Here is a 19,317-nt window from a genome sequence, read left to right on the forward strand (position 1 = left end):
AATTTTTAATAACCAATGATAATAAACTAATTCTATTAAGTTATATTTACTACAAGTGAGGCGTGTTTTAGCCTCATTTCAAATGTCTTTGTATAAAATATCTCTGTGGATTGACTAACCGATCAATTGATTTCCTATCACATTCAAAGTGCATGTGATTTGTAAGCTTCCCCACGCTCAAGCATATTAACTCATAATTTGGCCATCTGAAGACATACCAACTACTGAATATTCTGCTAACAAATTTGGCACTCAGCATTTAGCATGATCAAAATATCTCAATCCAGATCCGAGTGTAGAATTCAGTGGTTTTCTCTTCTCTGGGAAAGACTGTCCTTCCCTGAGGCTATGATAATTGAAAAATGGCAAATTAAGTTCAATGTTCAAAAATGTAAGGTTATGCACATAAGCAGGAGAAGCGGATACCACTAATATACACTAAATGGGGTACTGCTAGGGAAAAGTGATATGAAAAAAGACCTAGGGATTAAACTGGAGTAACCAATGCCAGTCAGCTGCTGTAAAAGCAAATAAAGTCTCAGGGTGCTTTAAAAGAGGTATAGAGGCGAGGGGTTAGAACATTATCCTCCTACTATACAAGGGACTTGTCAGGCCTCACATGGAATATTGTGTACAGTTCTGGACACCGGTGCTCAGGAAAGATATTGTAGTGCTTGAGGGGGTGCAAAAAAAGGCAACTAAATTAATAAATAGAATGGTAAGACTGGAATACCCAGAAAGGTTATCAAAATAAGAAATATTCACCCTGAAAAAAAGATGGTTAAGGGGCGACCAAATAACTATGTATAAATACATTAGGGGACAATACAAGGATCTCTCCCATGATCTGTTTATACCCAGGACTGTGACAGTAACAAGATGGCTTCCTCTAAGTCTAGAGGACAGGAGGTTTTATCTGCCTGAGGACCTGGTGATGGCAAAATCAATAGAGGAGTTTAAGAGGGACTAGATGTCTTTTTAGAGCGATATGATATTACAGGATATGGATATTAAATAACCAGGGGGGTTATTGACATGGATCTTGGAGTTAGGTAGCAACTTTCATATGTTGGTTCAGGAATTATTCTGACTGCCATTATGGAGTCAGGAAGGATTTTTCCAGTTTAAACAGCATATTAAATTAAATACAGTAGGTGGAAATTGAAACATTGGAGAGCAGATCACAATGGGAAAAAATGAAGTGAATTAAAGTGTCTCAGCGAGTGTGTACAGAAAGTTACAAGGAACTGGAATGGAAAGGATGTTTATGTACAGTGATGTAAAAATGGTCTGTGCAATGTAAATGGAAAAGATGTCATTTTTGCTGCACAAGAGAATTAAAATGTAATGCTTGTCGATTCTGCCTATAAATACTGTGGACCTATTATTTTTGTGATTTTTTTTTTGTATGTGTGTGAGTGTGAAGGGCGCCTGTATGCGCTATATATGACTTTTAGACTTAACTGTGAAAATGATGCTCAATTACCCAAACCACAAGGGAGCTAGATGATGGAGCTAGATGATATAAGAAAAGTATGTAATGTCGCGCGAAAAACCAAATAGACGCAATAAAGACCCACAAGGGTACAAAGGCCACCTCCTCCACTGATATTGCGGTAGAGTTCCAGCATTTTTACTCCCAATTATATAACTTGCGACCCCAGATGAAGCAAGAGGAGATCACAAAAGCCAACGATCAGATAACAAATTTTCTGCAAAAACTCAATCTTCCCTGTTTAGAGTCAGAATTAGTGAACTCACTTCTTGCCCCAGTGACGGAAGAAGAGGTAAATAGAACCCGTGACTCCTCTCCCCCCGGGAAGAGCCCCGGCCCGGACGGCCTTCCACTTATATATTATAAATCCCTGCGCCCAGTCCTTGTCCCGCACTTAACGGAAATGTTCAATAATCTCATGAAAGGCGGATCTCTTCCAAAACAGGCTCAAGAAGCCCACATCACGCTGATTCATAAAGAGGGCAAAGATCCAGAGTTATGTGGCAGTTATAGGCCCATCTCTCTGATAAATTTAGACGTGAAAATGTGGGCAAAACTACTCGCCAAGAGAATGGAGAACTACGTCCCGCTCCTGGTTAATAGAGAACAGGCGGGCTTCCTGAGGGGCCGAGAGGGAAGGGACAACTGCATGCGTATCCTCCATGCAATCCATTATGCCAATGTAAAAAAAACCCCACTCGCTCTGATAAGCACCGACGCCGAAAAGGCTTTTGACAGAGTCGACTGGAGGTATATGAGAGCGGTTCTGCTGCACTTTAACTTCCCTCCCCGCTTTGTCGAAGCCATTTTTACCCTGTATGCAGAGCCTCATGCCAGGCTAAAAATTAATAACACCCTTTCTCCCCCTTTTGAAATAAGCAATGGCACGCGACAGGGGTGCCCGCTATCTCCCACCCTGTTCATACTGGCCCTAGAGCCCCTCCTTCAGTACGTGAGATTGGACCAGGAGATTTGCGGACTAAAAGTAGGAGACTGTACACTATCTACGACAGCATTTGCGGATGATGTCATCTTTCTAGTCACAAATCCTGAGAGAGGGCTACCGAAGCTGATCACCTGTTTAGAAAGGTTTGGAGAACTCTCAAACTTTAAAATTAACTTCAATAAATCTACCGTCCTGAACGTCTCAATTTCGAAGGCTAGAAGCGAAAGCTTGATGGTGGGCTCCCCGTTCTCCTGGTCCAACTCATCAATAACTTTTCTAGGCGTAAAATTGACTAGAAGGATAGAAGACCTTTATGCTGCAAATTTCCCCCCACTGCTAGCTAAAATAAAAACCCTCCTTCAGAATTATGATGTCCCTTATATCTCCTGGTTCGGGAGGAAAAACCTCATTAAGACATACATACTCCCTATTATCTTATATCAGATTAGATCTCTTCCAATCCAACTTCCCTCGAGCTTCTTTAATACTCTACGTTCGTGGTTCATCAAATTTATTTGGAGACAAAAGAGCCCCAGGTTGGCCTATAGTCTCCTGATAAGAAAAAGAGAGGAGGGAGGAATTGGAATGCCTAATATTTATGACTATTACATTGCCGCTCACATTAGTAACTGGCAGAGACTTACCCTACCCGGAGAGGACCCTCTCCTACATCGGATAATAAGGGGCCTATATGGAACCTCGGTAATGGAAGACTTGTGGTTCACGGGGAGGAACACATACAGAAGCAAAAGGTTTAACCCCCTGCTGAGGGGACCTTGCGAAGCGTGGGACTTGCGGAGGGAGACGCTGGCGCCTACGCCTTCCCCAATCACCCCCATAAGCTCTCTCCCGGCTCTTTTGGGATTACCATCGGACCCTTGTTCAAGGAGACTGTGGTTGACACTCAGAAATATACCTCTCTGTGAGCTTCAGGCTATGAGACACCGGAGTCCGAGAGAGATAATAGAGTCCCTGTTGCCCGGCCAGCCACTGACATTTCTCCAACAGGCTCAGATAGAGGGGGTGTTTGGGAAATTCTATAGGACATATGTATCTACCAGACCCCTCACCAGGTTTGAGAAGGCCATTAAAGAAAACAGAACATATAGCAGGAAAATCGCGTTCATTCGCAAATCCTGTTTCCGTCCCATATCAAACGCAAAACCAGCCTTTCTGCACTCGTGGGAAAAAGAGTTACATATCACACTGACATCCCTAGAAACACATTCAATCTTAAAATTAGCTTATGGACTCTCTCCATGCATTACTTCACAGGAGGCCCACTATAAGCTCCTTGCCAGATGGTATAGGACCCCCCAGTGGCTCGCCGACCACAAACTTTTGCCTTGCAGTAAATGTTGGAGATGTGAGGGGGATACGGGTACCTTCCTACACATTTGGTGGAGCTGCCCGGCTTTGAGCACCTTTTGGCAAGGAATTATAGAGTCACTCCAAAAAATAACTCCAAACTTCACACTCTCTCCCGAGATTCTGTTTCTGTGGAGGCCCTCGAGCAACTTTAACCCAACCAAGCAGAAATTGCTGGCCCAAGCGATTGATGTTGCTAAAGCACTTATCCCCCTTCTATGGCTGCAAAAGAACCCTCCCCTCTTAAGCCAATGGAGGGACAGAATGGACCTTGCCTATAACCTGGAGGAACTCTCCGGATGGGCCACAGGCACTCACGAAAAATTTGTTGAGGTCTGGGGACCTTGGAGACAAATACGAAGCTCGATCGACTCCTGAGTTCCCTCGGGTACTGAGAATGCGTGACCGCACTGTGTTTGAGATAACAAAGAGACGTAGAGGGCTTTCGTCGTGGAGAATAAGTATATTTCGGGCCTTAGTCCATTTGAGCTTAGTCCCTGGGGGCCCTTCCTACAACCCCCCCCCCTCACCCCCACTTTTCCCTACCCTCCCCCTCCCCTGTCAATTGTTGTGTGTTTCCCCCTGTCTACTTGTGTTATTTTGTTCATAAGATGACGTCACACAAAGATAGACTGACTGTTATTACAGTGGCTACCACCTAATGGGTGACGTTGCCCTTGCCAGGATTATCTGTGATATGACTTAAGCGTTTGGCAATCTGTTATTGTATGTACACTTACCCGTCTGAAAATATAATAAAAATTTGGATTTTGAAAAAAAAAAAAAAAAAAAAAGAAAAGTATGTAATGGTTTTGTCCCTCCTCAATACAAACTAGTCTAGAAAAAAAAGGGTATGATATCCATAACACAAGTACATGATGTAGTGAAAATATTGGGTTCTACTATAAATAATATTGAAGTATGATGCTAAAGTGAGATAATTGTGCACTTGACAAATCTGATGAGTACATTGCAAACAGAATCAAGTTAAGAACAAAAATTTGTTTAAAGGGTATCACATTTCCAATGAACCAATAGTTAACCACAATTTGTGCAGGCAAAGTAAGCTGATGACGTCACTATTAGTTTTTTCCCCTTCTGGTGACATAGTAGCGCACCTTATTCATTTTAATCGGCGATGTAGGGCATCAAAAACACTGCAATGCTGAAGATAGAACAGCGCCCATTTCAGCGCGCGTTATGAAAAAAGCTGTGCTAACATGCTCATCTGAGAAACCCCATTGAAATGAGTGGAGGCTTAGTGCAATATTTTTAATGGGGGTTCAAAGCACCTGCTAAATGCTGTAGAAAATGCCTGTGGGGGAGAGGCCTTACCAAGGATTCGAGTATTAACAAATGTGCAGAGGTTGCAGCTAGTAGAGGAGAGCCGAGGTGCGCAGACCTGGGCAGGGTGTGCTATGATGCCTGCATAGAAGAATATGCTTGACAAAGATCACAGCAGTAGTGATCGAAACGTCGCGTCTTTTCAGTGTGGATAATGAATAAAAGTCCTTATATGAACTCCGTCTGGTAAGAAGCTATATTCCACTGTGCTGCCTTTTCTCCATAACTTGAATACATTGATTTGTGGACATTTGGGGTCCGATGTCCGAGTGGGCGTGCACATATTGGCTATTTGTCTCCCACAGCTATTTAGCTGTTGCTTAAGTGCTGCGGTTCCTATCTTGAATTTTTTGCATAGAAGAATAATCAGTATGCATGCCAATCCAGAATAGGAGCGTGCCCGGGGCACCACGGAGGCAAAGATCTGACTCTTCAGCTCATTACAGTACAGTGCAGGAAAACTTCAATAGCAGATTGCAAAATCAAAGAGTCATAAGGAAATCTCATCAGCAGCTCTGTTAAAAGGTTTGGGCCTCCCTCACTTCAATGGGGCTTCCCAGACAAGCGTTAAAACGCAGCATTTTTAAAGCGATATCTGTTCTATTTTGGGGCGTTTCAGCATTTTTAAACGCTGTGTATCGCCAATTGGAATGAATAGGCAGCCTTGTCAGCACTGCCTGATAATGCGGTACAACCTGGTACTGGGTTTTTGAAAGTATTAAACGCAGGTTGCTGAGCCCTAACTACACTTTGTGAAAAAAAGCAATACTCACTTAGCAATGAATGGTTTTGATTGGTGCATCGAGTGTTGGCTCTGATTGGCTGAGCTGCGACGCTCGAGAACCAATCAGAGCAATCTCTTGCTGGAGGCGGGGTTTTCAAACCCCGTTACCAGCAAGAGATGCTCTATCAGTGCTCACAAGTGCACAGAAACCTGCAGGAATCCCAGAGAACAGCGGGAGGGACTCAGACGGCGCCTGCTTGGTGAGTATAAGACATTCCCTGAAAATAAGAGCCCGTGTCTCTTTTTGGGCAAGAATTCATATGATAGGGTCATATTTTTGGGGAAACATGGTATGACAGTTGTCTCAGTTCTGACATTCAGCCTCCTTGGCTTCATTTTTAGCTGTGCTGAAAACGCAGCCAAAACATTGTCAAAAATGCATGAGAACGCTGCTGAAACCGCAGTAAATGTAGCATCGGTAAATGCAGCATTCAAAAATACAGCGTTTTTGCAAACTCCAGTGTGAGGGAGGCCTTAGGGTCCCTTTAGATGAGCTGATTCTCTTTTGAGTTATCGGGTGATGTCAGCGCTCTCATTCACTCTTGTGCAGCCTGTTTAGACAGGGAAATGCATTGTTGGCTCATTTAAACAACCAGCGATGATTTTTATGCCTGCAGAAACCATGCAGCCAACGGAAAGGGAACGATTCTCGTCATTCAGTTGTTGTCTGGCATTTAGACTGAATGATCCGTTTACTTTCACTCATTTAAATGATTTTTTGTACAATAATCACTCCATCTAAACGTCCCATTTTGGTGGATTGCATTGTAAAATGTGATGACCAGTTCCCTTCAAAGCATTTTGTAAAGGAAAAAACTTTTAAGCTTTTATTTTTTCCTTTCCTACACAAACACTTAGATGCAGCAGTCAGCAGCGAATGCAGCATCTGCAGAGTTAAAAGGAGTGATTGGATTAGCAAGTACTTAGCTTCTTACTCCTTTCCTGGGAATGAAATAGACCCGATATGTAACCATCAGAGAGTAAATATGCTCTCTGATTGATAATGGAAATGATAAAATAATAATAATTCCATGACAGACGGGAAAGAATCACCGGTCGTTTTCTGCTGCCCCTCCCTCACTCTGCTCTGCACCCAGGCTGAAGTCATAGCCATAAATTCAGTATTCCTGCTCTCTTCTCACACAGCCAGCTGTAGCTTCAGGGCTAAAAACAAGCTTTTGCTCTTAGTTCAAAGCCAAGAATCTTGACTTAGCCTTTTGATGAAACAACCTTTTTTGTTATTTCATTATTGTTTATACTCCCCACTTTCAAAAAATTTATAACTTTTTTGGTTTTCCATTGATGTATTTGACTAAGGGCTTATTCCCATGAGCGTATATTGGCTGGCATTTTCACTGCTGGCCGATATACGCTACCATCTAAGCTGTCTTCGCTCCCACTTGCTGCCTCTCTGCCTCTCTCCTCTCCTCCGGCTGTTTGCAATGGGAGTGGGAGGGAGGGTCCAGCTGCGGACAAGGGGTGGACAAGGGGTGGGGAGGGGACAATATACGCTCATAGGAATAAGCCCTAAGGACTTGGTTTTTGCAGGACAACTTGTATTTCTTAATGGTACCATTTAACGTGCCGTATAATCTAATGAACAATTTAAGAAAAATTCTAAGTGGAGTCAAATGGGGAAAAAATGCAATTTCACCATCTCTTGTGGGGGATCCTGTTTTAATGGCGTATACACTGAAGTTCAAGTGACACAATAACTATATTCTATGGGTTAGCACAGTTATGGTGATGCCAAACTTATATTTTTTTTGTTGTACTACTTAAAAAATTTAAATATCTTTAAAAAACATCATTGCTACAATCTCTTGACCGCGAAACTTTTTTTTAGCTTTCAGTTGGTGCGGATTTGCGAAGGCTTGTATTTCTTGGCCAGATGAGCAGTAATTTCTACTGGTCCTATTTTGGGGTTCATATGACTATTTGATCGCTTATTACATATTTTCATGTAGATGGGGTGACCAAAAAAAGGACAATTCAAGTGCTATTTTGTTTTTTTTCTGATGGCGTTGACCGTGTAGGATAATTAATGTGGTTTAATAAATCAGAATTTTACAGACCTTGTGTCATAAGAGAGTACATAAAATACAAAAAGTTGTAGGATTACTTGGGGCATGCACCCTGTGATCATCAATAGTAACTTATTACCTGTCCCTTCCTCCTCCACGGATGCCTCCACCTCAAGTTCTCTTTTGTAGTATATACTTCGCAGGTCAAAATGTGATAATTCCACCACTAACTGTAGCTTCCCGGAGCTGTCGATCTGTGGAGAGAAGGAATGATGTCAGGACCTCAGAGTCCATCCTCTGCACTGACTGATCTGGATCGATCAACAGCAATGATTTCTGAGATTCGGTATTTATGGAAGCACTGCAATATTAGTCATGTGATCCTGACAACTAGAACTCACAATTTTTCCCTTTGATTGCAGCTCTTTGCTCATGCTCTTACAGTTACAGGAAAAATGGGCATTTTCTTGGTGCCCCCCAGGATTACCAGCTGACAGGCTAGACCCTCCTAAGGAAGGACCCTTCTCTACCTAATGTTCAGGTGACCCAAGAGGTTACCAATAGCAGTCAAGCTCCTATGTATTCTACCTGGCCTTTATATTTGGCTCTCATCATTGTAGTGTAACTGGGAAGCTCTGCATGCTTTCCCCCCTAGTAGACTATCAGAGAGCCCTGGAATAGTGGTGCCAAATATAGGACCAGCCAAACCACTGGGACTCTCTCTACCTGCAGTGCCCCCAGTAGCGGCCCCAACAGTAATAGTAACCCCTGTGGCCCCAATAGGAATAGTGCCCCCAGTAGTAACAGTGCCCCTAATAATAACAATGCCCCCAATATTAATAGTGCTCTCAATAGCGGTGAGGAGAGTCAGGGGTCATAACCATTGATTACTGCAGCAGCGGCTGAATTGGAGAGAAAGAAAGTAAGTGATATACTAGATGCTGTGGGGTTCCTGCATGGCTGGAGATGATCTAAGCAACCAATTATATTTTACTGCCCATTAATTTAAAATAGAAACCCGCACCGGCCTTTCGACTTATTACCAGCTGGGTTGATACATTTCAGCCAGTAACCCCAGATGTTGCAGTCAAGAGATGCCGGATAGTCATGGGAAACGTCATTTGCCTTGAGGCTGCCAAGAGGAAGTGAAGGTGATGTATGTGTCGGTGTGAAACGGTTATTTTCAGTTGCAGTAGATAGAGTACTGTCACTTTAAGAGAGTTTATGCTGAGTTATTATGCAATTTTTAAGTACATGTACTCTTCTATGAAGCGACACATTGTAAAATACGGGTTAAGTTTAGTAAAATTAATTGGTAAAAAGGGCTGCCCCCATCTATCATCACTATCACCTAACCCGCCACTGGGCAGGTACCAACCAACCGTTACAGTAGAGCGGCTCACTCTTTGGCCCCCTTACCTTGGCAGCATGGGTATGACAGAGGTCTCCTTTCTTGCTGTCTTCTTTCTCCTCTGAACTCCACCCCCACCACCTTGGTCTCTTTTGACAGATTTTAATGGTCGCGTTTCCTGGCACTCTTTCTCCGTATGTGTATCTATAACATAGATGAGGGGAAGTGGGAAAAGGACAACCATTAATATAACAGCTGAAGACAACAATGGGAGTCCTGAAGACACAACACAGAGAACAGTCTGGGGGAACATAAGGAAATACGGATCTAGAGAAACGACATTTTCTGGACTGCAATTCAAAATGTATAACTTACAGGCCCGACACCGACATGGGGACTTTTTCATCCATGATGGAGAGGGAAGATGGACAATCAATATGTGTATCGAACTTAGGAAGGACTGAGGGAAGAAAAGAAGGAAGTTAAAGGGGTTGTCTCGCGCCAAAACGTTTTTTTTTTTCCATAGGCCCCCAGTTCGGCGCAGGACAACCCCAAAGGATGTGTTAAAAAAAAAAAAAATTCATTACTTACCCGAATCCCCGCTCTGCGACGTCTTCCTTCTTCTTCCTTCACCAAGATGGCCGCCGGGATCTTCACCCACGATGCACCGCGGGTCTTCTCCCACGGTGCACCGTGGGCTCTGTGTGGTCCATTGCCGATTCCAGCCTCCTGATTGGCTGGAATCGGCACACGTGATGGGGCGGAGCTACGCGATGACGCGTAGAAGATGGCGGAGCCAGAACGCCGCTCGTGCCGGGACGACCAGAAGGAAGAAGACCGGACTGCGCAAGCGCGTCTAAAAACGCCAGAAGACAGCGAATTTAGACGGATCCATGGCAATGGGAACGCTAGCAACGGAGCAGGTAAGTGAATAACTTCTGTATGGCTCATAATTAATGCACGATGTATATTACAAAGTGCATTAATATGGCCATACAGAAGTGTATAACCCCACATGCTGACGCGAGACAACCCCTTTAAATAGAAAACACAGCAAAAGACTGTAGTAACCATCCACTACATTATTTGTACTCAGAAAGGTATCACTGTGTGTTATCTGTGGTGTTACATAGGACTGCAGGACACATCCACTACATTATCTGTACTCAGAGACTTATCACTGTGTGTTATCTGTGGTGTTACATAGGACTGCAGGACGCATACACTACATTATCTGTACTCAGAGACTTATTACTGTAGGTTATCTGTGGTGGCACATAGGACTGCTGAGCTGCTGTATCCACCCTCTGACTTCCTTTGGGCATGTGTTGTTCAGTATTGGTCGATTGCAACTTCAAGCCTCTCTCTGTTACTTCCAAGGCCTGGGACAATTGTTTTCTCTTACTCAGGGGAAAGTAAGTTCCTGGACTATGGTTAGAGGGAGGCCTTCTACCCCCACTCTTCAGGGCAAGCCAGAAGAGGGTGGGGATGTATTGTAACTGGCTACCCTGTAGAGACTCAGGAGATCAAGCCATAGACACAGTGATGTGTCTTCTGCAGCCCTCTTGGAGACCACCCAAGGTGGCCTTCAGGCTAATCAGAGTGAGGGACAGCGGCCCTCCGGTGCCTTGGCTGCAAGCAGTTCCAGTAATGGCTCTCCTGAAGCCAGGCCAAGTGCTTATGGGGGAGACCGGGGGATAGTGCAGTCCCTTGAGTATGTAAGCAGCTTTGCTTCCAGTATCACTGCAAGAATCCAGGAGTACTGTGAGGCCAGTGGCACCATCAAGAGGCTCCAGGAGGAGTTACAGGCAGCCAGGTCCCTGGTCAACAGTTCAGGTGGGGCAAGGAGGGCCCAATACAACCAGGACATCTAAGATAAAGATCCTCACTCTGGTTAACAGAAGCATAACCCTTTTTAAGGGTGCAGATCCCTTTGCAGAAAATCTGGGGAATGATGACCAGTTTGAAGGGTTGCAGGAGGGTCTGGCTCAGGCATGTGATGATATGAAGGACTCAATGTTCAATGTAGAGCAGGCCTTTGCCAGAGAACTGCAGACAGTGGAAAGCGGGCAGTCACTATGCAGCGAGTTTTAGCCAGGCAAGTTACTGTCATTTCAAGCTCAGATTTCCCTGGAGGCCTGGAAGGTATCTGTTTTGGGAATGCCCTCCCTGAACAGGAGTCCAGGGCTAAAATCAAGAAAAAAGGTTTCGAAAAGATCACCCAAGTGTAGTACAGATGCGTCAACCTCCCAGAAGGGCCCGTGCTGGACCCAAAGAAAGTGGGTTGCCTAGTGCTAGATAGCCACACTGCAAAGATGGCAGATGTGGGGGGTTGTTTGGCATTGGGGGTAGTGAGTCTTTAAATATGGTGACAGGGAGTGAGGCTGAAGGCTGTTCTGTTGGTCTGTTTTCCATCAGGGTATTTGAAATTTCCCACTGGAATTCGTTCGACAGGGTTACACTGGGTACTGGGTATGCCTCTTACTCCCCCTCCCAAAAGGAGAGCTGTTATTGGTTTGGTCACAGAGAAAAAAGAGAATGATAAGAGTGAGAATATAAAGAACATGGAGTTTTGTGTCAATGGGATAAAGGGGGGAGCGTGATATGGAATGGCATGTATGAAGGAAATGTGGTGTATAAGTATGGGGGGGGGTAAATCAAAATAATGCAGTATTAAATGTTGGCATGTCTGCTGGTGGAGGAGAATCTGGGGAAAGTAAGGGGAAAAGTAGTGAGAGTACAAGAGTATTGAGTGCGAAAGGTGGGGCAAAAGTGCTTGGTGGTGTGTCAGGGTGATTTGGGGAAGAGTGTGGGCCCTTGTCAACCTTTTTTCCACTCGGTGGTGGCGGCTACTAGGAGCTATGCAAGTGTTGTCACCAGAGTAAAGGGGTGACCTTCGCCTCCTGGCTTCCAGAACCCCAGGTCACATCATCTTTTCCTGTCAGCCTTAAAGAAAGGAGAGAGGTTGGTCACCGTTTGGATAGCTAGGTTTAGTACAGGGGCCTTCCAAGAGCAGAAGCGTGGAGGAGAGGAATAGTCTCTTCCTACAGCTGGGCAGGGTGTCCAGGAGGAATGTGGTCCATCTCCAATGGGGAGGCAGTAGTGACTGCCCTAACTTTGAATGGGGATGCAGCCGGACCGGTTTTCTTTCTTCTCTTGTTCTGTGATATTTTCTAAATATATACTCGTATTTCTGTTTATGGCTGTTGTATTTTGGCAATATACCTGTTATTTTGTTATACATTGTAATTATACATTTGTTTTTTTTTACTTTTATAATGAAAAAGATCCACTGTGTTATCTGTGGTGTCACATAGGACTGCAGGTATCCTCCCTCTCACTTTCTGTTGGAGGGTGTGGCTCACCTGTGAACAGGTGTTTGAAGCTCCAAGCTTCTCTCCTTCTCCTCCAGGGCCTGGGGCTTTTGCTCTCTTCTACCCAGGAAAGGGTGAGGTCCTGGGTTATGGCTAGAGGGAGGATTACTATCCCCACTCTCTGGAGCCAGCCGGCAGAGGGTGGGAATGTATTGCAACCGGCTACCCAGGAGGGGCTGAGGAGATCTAGCAGGAGACACGGCGATGTGTCTCCTCACCCCTCTTGGAGACCACCTGAGGTGGCTGTTGGGATAACCAGGGTGAAGGACGGTGGCCCTCCAGGACCTCGGCTGCTGGGACTTTCAGCAAAGGCCCTCCTAGAGCCAGGCCAGGTGCATCTGGGGGAGACCCCAGTCCTACCATCGAGGACTGGGTGACACTGCAGCCTCGGGAGGATGTTACCATCTTTGCTGTCAGGCTCGCTTCAAGAACCCAGGAGTAGAGTGAAGCTTGTGACATCATCAGAAGTCTCCAGGAGAAGTTAAAGGCAGCCAGATCTCTGGCCAACATCTCAGGTGGGGGTCAAGGAAGACCCAATACAACTAGGCCATCCAGGAATTGAAAGGAGAGATCCTCACCCTGGTTGAGTGGAGGGCAGCTATCTTCAACGGTGCAGGTCTCATTGCTGAAAAGTTGGGGAATTATGACCAGTTTAGAGAGTCTCAGCCGGCTCTAGCTGGGGTCTGTGATGATATGAAGGACCCAGTGTCCAACATGGAGCAGGCCCCTGCCAGAGAACTGCAGACAGCAGATAGTCAGCAGTCCCTGTGCAGTGATCTTCCAGCCGGGAAAGCTACTGTTATTTTAAGCTTGGACGACTCTGGGAAAGAGGGCGAGGACAGCGGCCTGGGGGGGTGGGGGGGGGGGGGGTGGCAACTGATGCTGTGCATAAGACACCTGGAATCCCCTGGAAGCCTGGAGGGTCTCTGTTTTGGCAATGACCTTCTTGAACGAGACTCCCAGGCTAAAAAGAAGTGGCAAAAATATCACCCAGGTGGAATACAGTTTCGTCAGCCTCCCAGGGCAAGCCTCCAAACCAGGGGAGGAAGGTAACTGCATGGGTAGCCACCATGTCCGACTCAGCCTAGACCCTGCTAATGTGGGTTCAGTGCACAGGAAGGGGGAGAGTACCAGGCATCCTGATCCAAACACCCCCCCGGTTCATAATGACAGGAGGGGTGATGGGCAGAAGCTGGTGGTGTCTGACAGGGAGATTCTTAATTGTGGGGGTCATCCAGCGTCGGATGATCCAGGTAAAATGTCAAAAAAGGCTGTGGAGGTGGGGGGGGCATCTGGTGTCGGGTGACCCCCAGAAAGGCCTTGCAGTGGGACTAAATGAGAGGGGTCACCCGGCGTAGGGTGATCCCAAAACTTCAGAGAAGGTGGAGGAAAAGGTGTGGGGTCATCCAGCGTCAGGTGGCCGCCAGAAAGGCCCTGCAGTGGACCAGGATAAAAGGGATTGCCTGGTGTCACGTAATCCCAAGAATCCCAGGAGGTTGGGGGGCCATCCAGCGTCAGGTGGCCCCAAGAAGGGCCCTGCGGTGGACCCAAAAAAAGGTGGTTACCCAAGTCTGGAGAAGTGGAGAAGTCTGGGGTGTGGGGAATCTAAACAATACAGGATTAAATGTTGGGGTGTCTGCTGGTGGAAGAGTATCTGAGGGAGATAAAGGTCATAATAAATGTACAAAAGTCACAAGTGAGGGTAGAGAGTCTGGGGATTTGGGGAGGAGTGGGGGCCCTGGTTCAGCTGCCGACCCCCTGGTGGTGGCTCCTAGGAGCTACGCGAATGTTGCTGCTGGGGTTATCGGGGGACCTTCACCTCCCGGCTTCAGGGATCCCAGGCCACATGAGCTGTTTCTATCTGCTTTAAAGAGAGGAGAGACGTCGGTCACTATAGAGGGTGAAAAGCGCGACCTGTCATTTTGGATAGATAGGTTTGGCACAGGGGCCTTCCGAGACCAATCAAGGGAGAAGAGGCATGGTTGCTTCCTACAGCCGGGCAGGGGGGCTCCAGAAGGAATGTGGTCCATCTCCGATGGGGAGGCAGTGATGGCAGGCATCATACTAGGGTGGTGGAGCTTCTCCTCGGGATGGAATTCAGGGTGAGAGATATCTTTGCCCTGATCCACCCCTTTTGGACCTCCCTGTTTGATGTCAGCTTTGTGAGACCGGAGAGGCGCGAGCTCTTCTGGTCGAAATACGAGCTGGCTCAGACGGAGCCCAAGTGGCGGAATTTTGTGGTTCAAGCAATTTCTGTCCAGAATGACACTAAGAGAGTGACCGTTCTGACTAGTAACGAGTCTCTCTCTTATGTTGATATCATGAACTGGATGGGCAGGTATGGGGAGATTCTTCATCCTTCCCCGATGAAACAGGCATGCACACGGTATCTGATCAGGGGCCTGGACTTTCATGGTAAAGTTGAAACGTTCAAGTAATTCCATTACCCATAGCCCTTCTTCTGCATTCCTGGGAAGGGACAGGATTCTGGTTTTCTACTAGGGGCAGCCGAAGGTCTACCACAGGTGTGGGGACCCCACACACTTCAAAGCACAGTGTAAGGTGTTGGTGTGAATGCTGTGTGGGGGCCCCCATCCTCATCCTGTGGCAGCATTCGGTGTAACCTGTGTGGTGCTTCAGGGCACCAATTCAGTCATTGTCCCTTTATCGTTTGACAACATCAGCCGAGCTCAGTCAGAGGGTCTTCTGTCCCGTCACTCCGGGAGTGAAGCTGGCGGCAACAGGGAGGAGGAAGCTACGGTGTCTCTGTGGGGTGCCTGGACAGCCCGGGCCGGAGGGGCATTGAGCTCCTGAGACCCCAAGGGATAGCAATGTGGATGAGGAAACAAGAACAATGGAGAGAGAGTTGGTGGCTGCCAGTTCTGACGGATCCTCCTGAGAAGACAGTGTGGACACGGAAAACGACAAATGGCAAAAGCAGAAAAAAAGGGTAAGGGAAGAACAAGAAAGAAAAATAGGGGTTCTTCATTTCTAGAGTGGGATGACTTGGTCTCACTCTCTCTGGTGCAGATACCAAAGAAAGGCCCAATCGGTTCCCCTATGGGCAACCTCTCTAACTGGTACCAAGCCCTCGATAACACCTCCTCTTCCCTGCCAGGGGGAGAGGCTGGGGGTGAGTTGCCGGAGGTGGTGGCAGAGATCTCTGAAGAAGGAACCCTGGGGGATGCTGGGTCTCTTTCTTTGGGGGATCTGGTTTCCTCTGAGAAGGGGGCTACCCTGAAGCTGGAAGGTGAAGGTTATGTTTTGAGTGGTGATATGGATATCTCGGTTTCACTGAAGAGAAACAAAAGGCAGACCTCTTCTTCCGATAGGGAGGAGAGGGAGAGTAAGAGGAAAGCCATCCAGCTTGATCACCAATGATGGCAGCACTCACCCTGTTGACGCTAGCATCCATTAATGTTGCCAGCATTAAGTCAGATGCGGCTAAATTTGCAGCTTTTGATTTTCTCAGCCAAGTTGAAGCTGACATTTTATTTTTGCAAGAGACCAGGCTGACAGATTTGTTGGTCATGTATAAAGCTAAATGTGAGTGGAGGTGCGAAGCCTCCTATCGGTCTCTTACGGCCGAGCCGTATAGTGGGGTGGCAGTGCTTTTTAAGACCGCACAGGTAGAATGCAGACAGGTTATCGGGCTGGAAATGGGGAGGTGCCTGACCTTGAATATTCTCATGGGAGGTTAAGAGTTGTGTCTTATTAACATCTATGGACCCTAGTCAAAGTGGGGACTCAAAGACCTCTTTATGAGAATTAAGCCCTACCTTTTTATAAGCCAGCAAGCGGTCTTTGGTGGAGACTTTAATAATGTCACGAGGCTCTGTAATAGAAGAGGTTCCATTGACCGGCTAGGCTATGATAGCGTTGCGTTAAATAGCGTAGTTAGTGAGGCACGCCTTGTGAATGTCCACGTTCGGCACTCCTCAAGGCACACAGGGTTCACTTGGTTTAAAGGTAGTTATTGTAGGTGAAGGATAAATAGGTTTTATTTAAAGGGGGAAGCCAACTCCTCACCATTTTCGGTGGTGGAGGTGAAGTTCTCCAATCACTGTATGATTCTTTTTTCTCTGAAAGTCACAGAGAACCCTCGGATGGGCAAAGGTTTATGGAAGTTGAATTTGTCACTCTTGGATGAAGCGGAAATAAGACAGTCCTTTGAGGATTTTCTTCAGAGCCTGGAACCGCTACTGGGCCAATGCAACAGTAAGTCAGAGTGGTGAGAGATGTTAAAACATTGGGTAAGAAGGTTCTTCCGACAGATCTCCAACCACAGAAGCCTGAACAGAAAGCATATGTATTAGAGCCTGAGGAGGAAACTCGAGCATTTGGTCTCAAATGAAGGTAGCCATGAGGAGATCTCCAGAGTGAAATCCTTGCTCAAGAGATGTCAGTATGATAGACACGCATCTTTGGTTCTTGACAGGGATTTTGGGAAGTACCACTCGCCCGACCCCTACAAGAACTGTAAGATGTCAGTGAGTTGTAAATTGTTCATGGGTCTGCTAGACAGTATGGGCTCCCTGAAAAAGTCCAGATCAGGGATCCTAGAGGTTGTCAGATCCTTCTACTCGCATTTCTTGGGTGGGAAGGAACTTAATCGGGACAGAATCTCGGCTTTCCTGGCGGAAACCTTCTTGAACCAGAAATAGACCCCTCTCTTGGCGTTTTGACAGAAGCAATATGGATGAGAAAGTTGGACTGGTGATTGATGGGCTGCAGTCCAAGAAGTCACCAGGTCAAGACGGCTTAACATCTGAGTTTTATAAAGCCTTTAAGGAAATTTTGGTTCCCCTCTTGACCAGGGTTTATAATGAATGCCTATCCTCGGGCATTCTGCCGGAGTCAATGAGGATAATTCTGTCAAAGGGTAAAGATCTGCTCTGTATTGAGAATTGGCATCCCATAGCGCACCTTAACACAGACAGAAAGATTCTGACAAAAGTGCTGTTCAGTAGGTTGGTGAAATTTTCACCCCAGCTCCTTTCTGGGGCTCAGTACTGCTCCGTTCCCAGTCAAAGCACGTTTAGAGCCGTGCTGAGTGTCTGGGAGGCTGTGGAGCGAGGCAGGGCGGGTCTCTGGAAGGGGTTTTTACTTTCCCTGGATCAGGCTTAAGCTTTTGATCGAGTAAACCGCGAGTACCTTTGATCTGTCCTTTTGAGATACAGTCTGCCGGTGGGGTTCGCAAACTGGTTAAAAACTTTGTATTCACGGGCCAAGAGTTTCTTACATGTGAACGGTTGGCTTAGCCGTCCTTTTGTAGTCGGGTCTGGTGTCTGTCACGGATGCCCTCTGAGCCCCTTGCTTTACGCATTTGCTGTTGATCCCTTCCTCAGAAGGGGAGACAGAGGACAGTTGGCAGGGGTGAGGATGGACCCGGGGGTGCCGGGCTCGGCCTTGAGGACAGTGGCGTATGCTGATGGTGTTACTATCTTTGTCTCCTCTCATGAGAAGCCAGGGTGGGTGATGTTGGAAGTTGTTCGCTACTTGGAGGTCTCCGGGTCAAAGATCAATCAAGAAAAGTGCCTTGGGTGGGGGAGATCCTGCTTTTGATCTCCCAGAACCCCAAGATTCCACTAAAATTTTAGCCATCGATTTCAACCAAGGAAATTATCCTGAGAAAAATTGGGAAGGCAGGTTGAGGAATGCCGCTCAAAAGGTGGATCAATGGAAAGGGTGGTCTTTGACCCTGAGAGAAAGGGTTTTCTTGATCAAGACTTACCTGCTCCCTTTGTTGATGTATCTGGGAAGTGTATGCATTTTTCCAGAACCTCTTTGGTCAGGGTCTACAGCCTATTCTTCCAGCTGTTATGGGGGAATAGGTTGAACCCAGTGAAGAGGGAGTTTACTTACCGTACAAGAAGACTAGGCGGGTTGGGTATGGTCAACCCAGTTATATTCCTCGTGATTACTTTTTTGAAAGTTAATATCGCAAACCTCTGGAAAGAGAGGGCTCCTCCGTGGAGATCCTCCTGTAAGGGATGGCTTTAGTTGTTCTTCCAGGAGTGGGAGACAGGAGGGTGTGTGAAGGACTTTTGTACATCGCATAGAAATCTTCCAGCTTACGTTGCACCAGTTCTGAAGGTTTTATGCCAATAGGGGCTGACCGTGGGGGATGCTTGACAGGCATGTGCTGGGCCAGAGGGTTTTGGCAGCCCACTTTTAGAGTCCATTGACCCTCAGAGACTGCCCAGGTGGGGATTTGAGGGTGGGTTTGTTTCTTTTAAATTCAGTAAGAATCCCCTCAAAGTATTTGGACTTGACCTGGTGCTGCTTCAATGGTAAGCTGTATGTAGGGGACAACTTGAAGCACAGGAACACTGAGGAAAGGGATTGTCCCCGGGAGGCTTGTGGCAACACTCTGGAGAGCATGGACCACTTCCTGCTTCATTGTCCCTTTAATATAGATGTATACAAGAGGGTAGGGGCTTCCATTGGTTGGTCTTGGCTGGCTGACGTTACCTATTCAGAGATCTGGGTGGTAGGGACCGCTGCACCTTATTTTTAGTAAGTATAGTAGTGATGTATTACATGTGTAATCCACGGTGTTTAGTATCGATGCATTATAAAATCCTCCTCAAGGGCGAAGTAAGTAGGAACATTCTCAGTGACCTGGTGA

At 46.5% G+C, this 19,317-nt stretch overlaps 1 protein-coding gene across 1 annotated transcript in view; it reads right to left on the bottom strand.

Moving 5' to 3' along the window:
• The window catches only part of LOC136626755 (alpha-2-macroglobulin-like protein 1), a 237,447-nt gene that overhangs the window by 178,108 nt on the left and 40,022 nt on the right, over nucleotides 1-19,317 (bottom strand). The window contains exons 9-11 of the mRNA XM_066601761.1: nucleotides 9,688-9,772; nucleotides 9,381-9,516; nucleotides 8,101-8,215 (exon numbers count right to left, since the gene is read on the bottom strand). Coding sequence (XP_066457858.1) covers nucleotides 8,101-8,215; nucleotides 9,381-9,516; nucleotides 9,688-9,772 — 336 coding nt within the window. The remainder of the gene's footprint in view (nucleotides 1-8,100; nucleotides 8,216-9,380; nucleotides 9,517-9,687; nucleotides 9,773-19,317) is intronic.

Source organism: Eleutherodactylus coqui, chromosome 4 (assembly GCF_035609145.1).
Source record: "Eleutherodactylus coqui strain aEleCoq1 chromosome 4, aEleCoq1.hap1, whole genome shotgun sequence".
Taxonomy (NCBI): domain Eukaryota; kingdom Metazoa; phylum Chordata; class Amphibia; order Anura; family Eleutherodactylidae; genus Eleutherodactylus; species Eleutherodactylus coqui.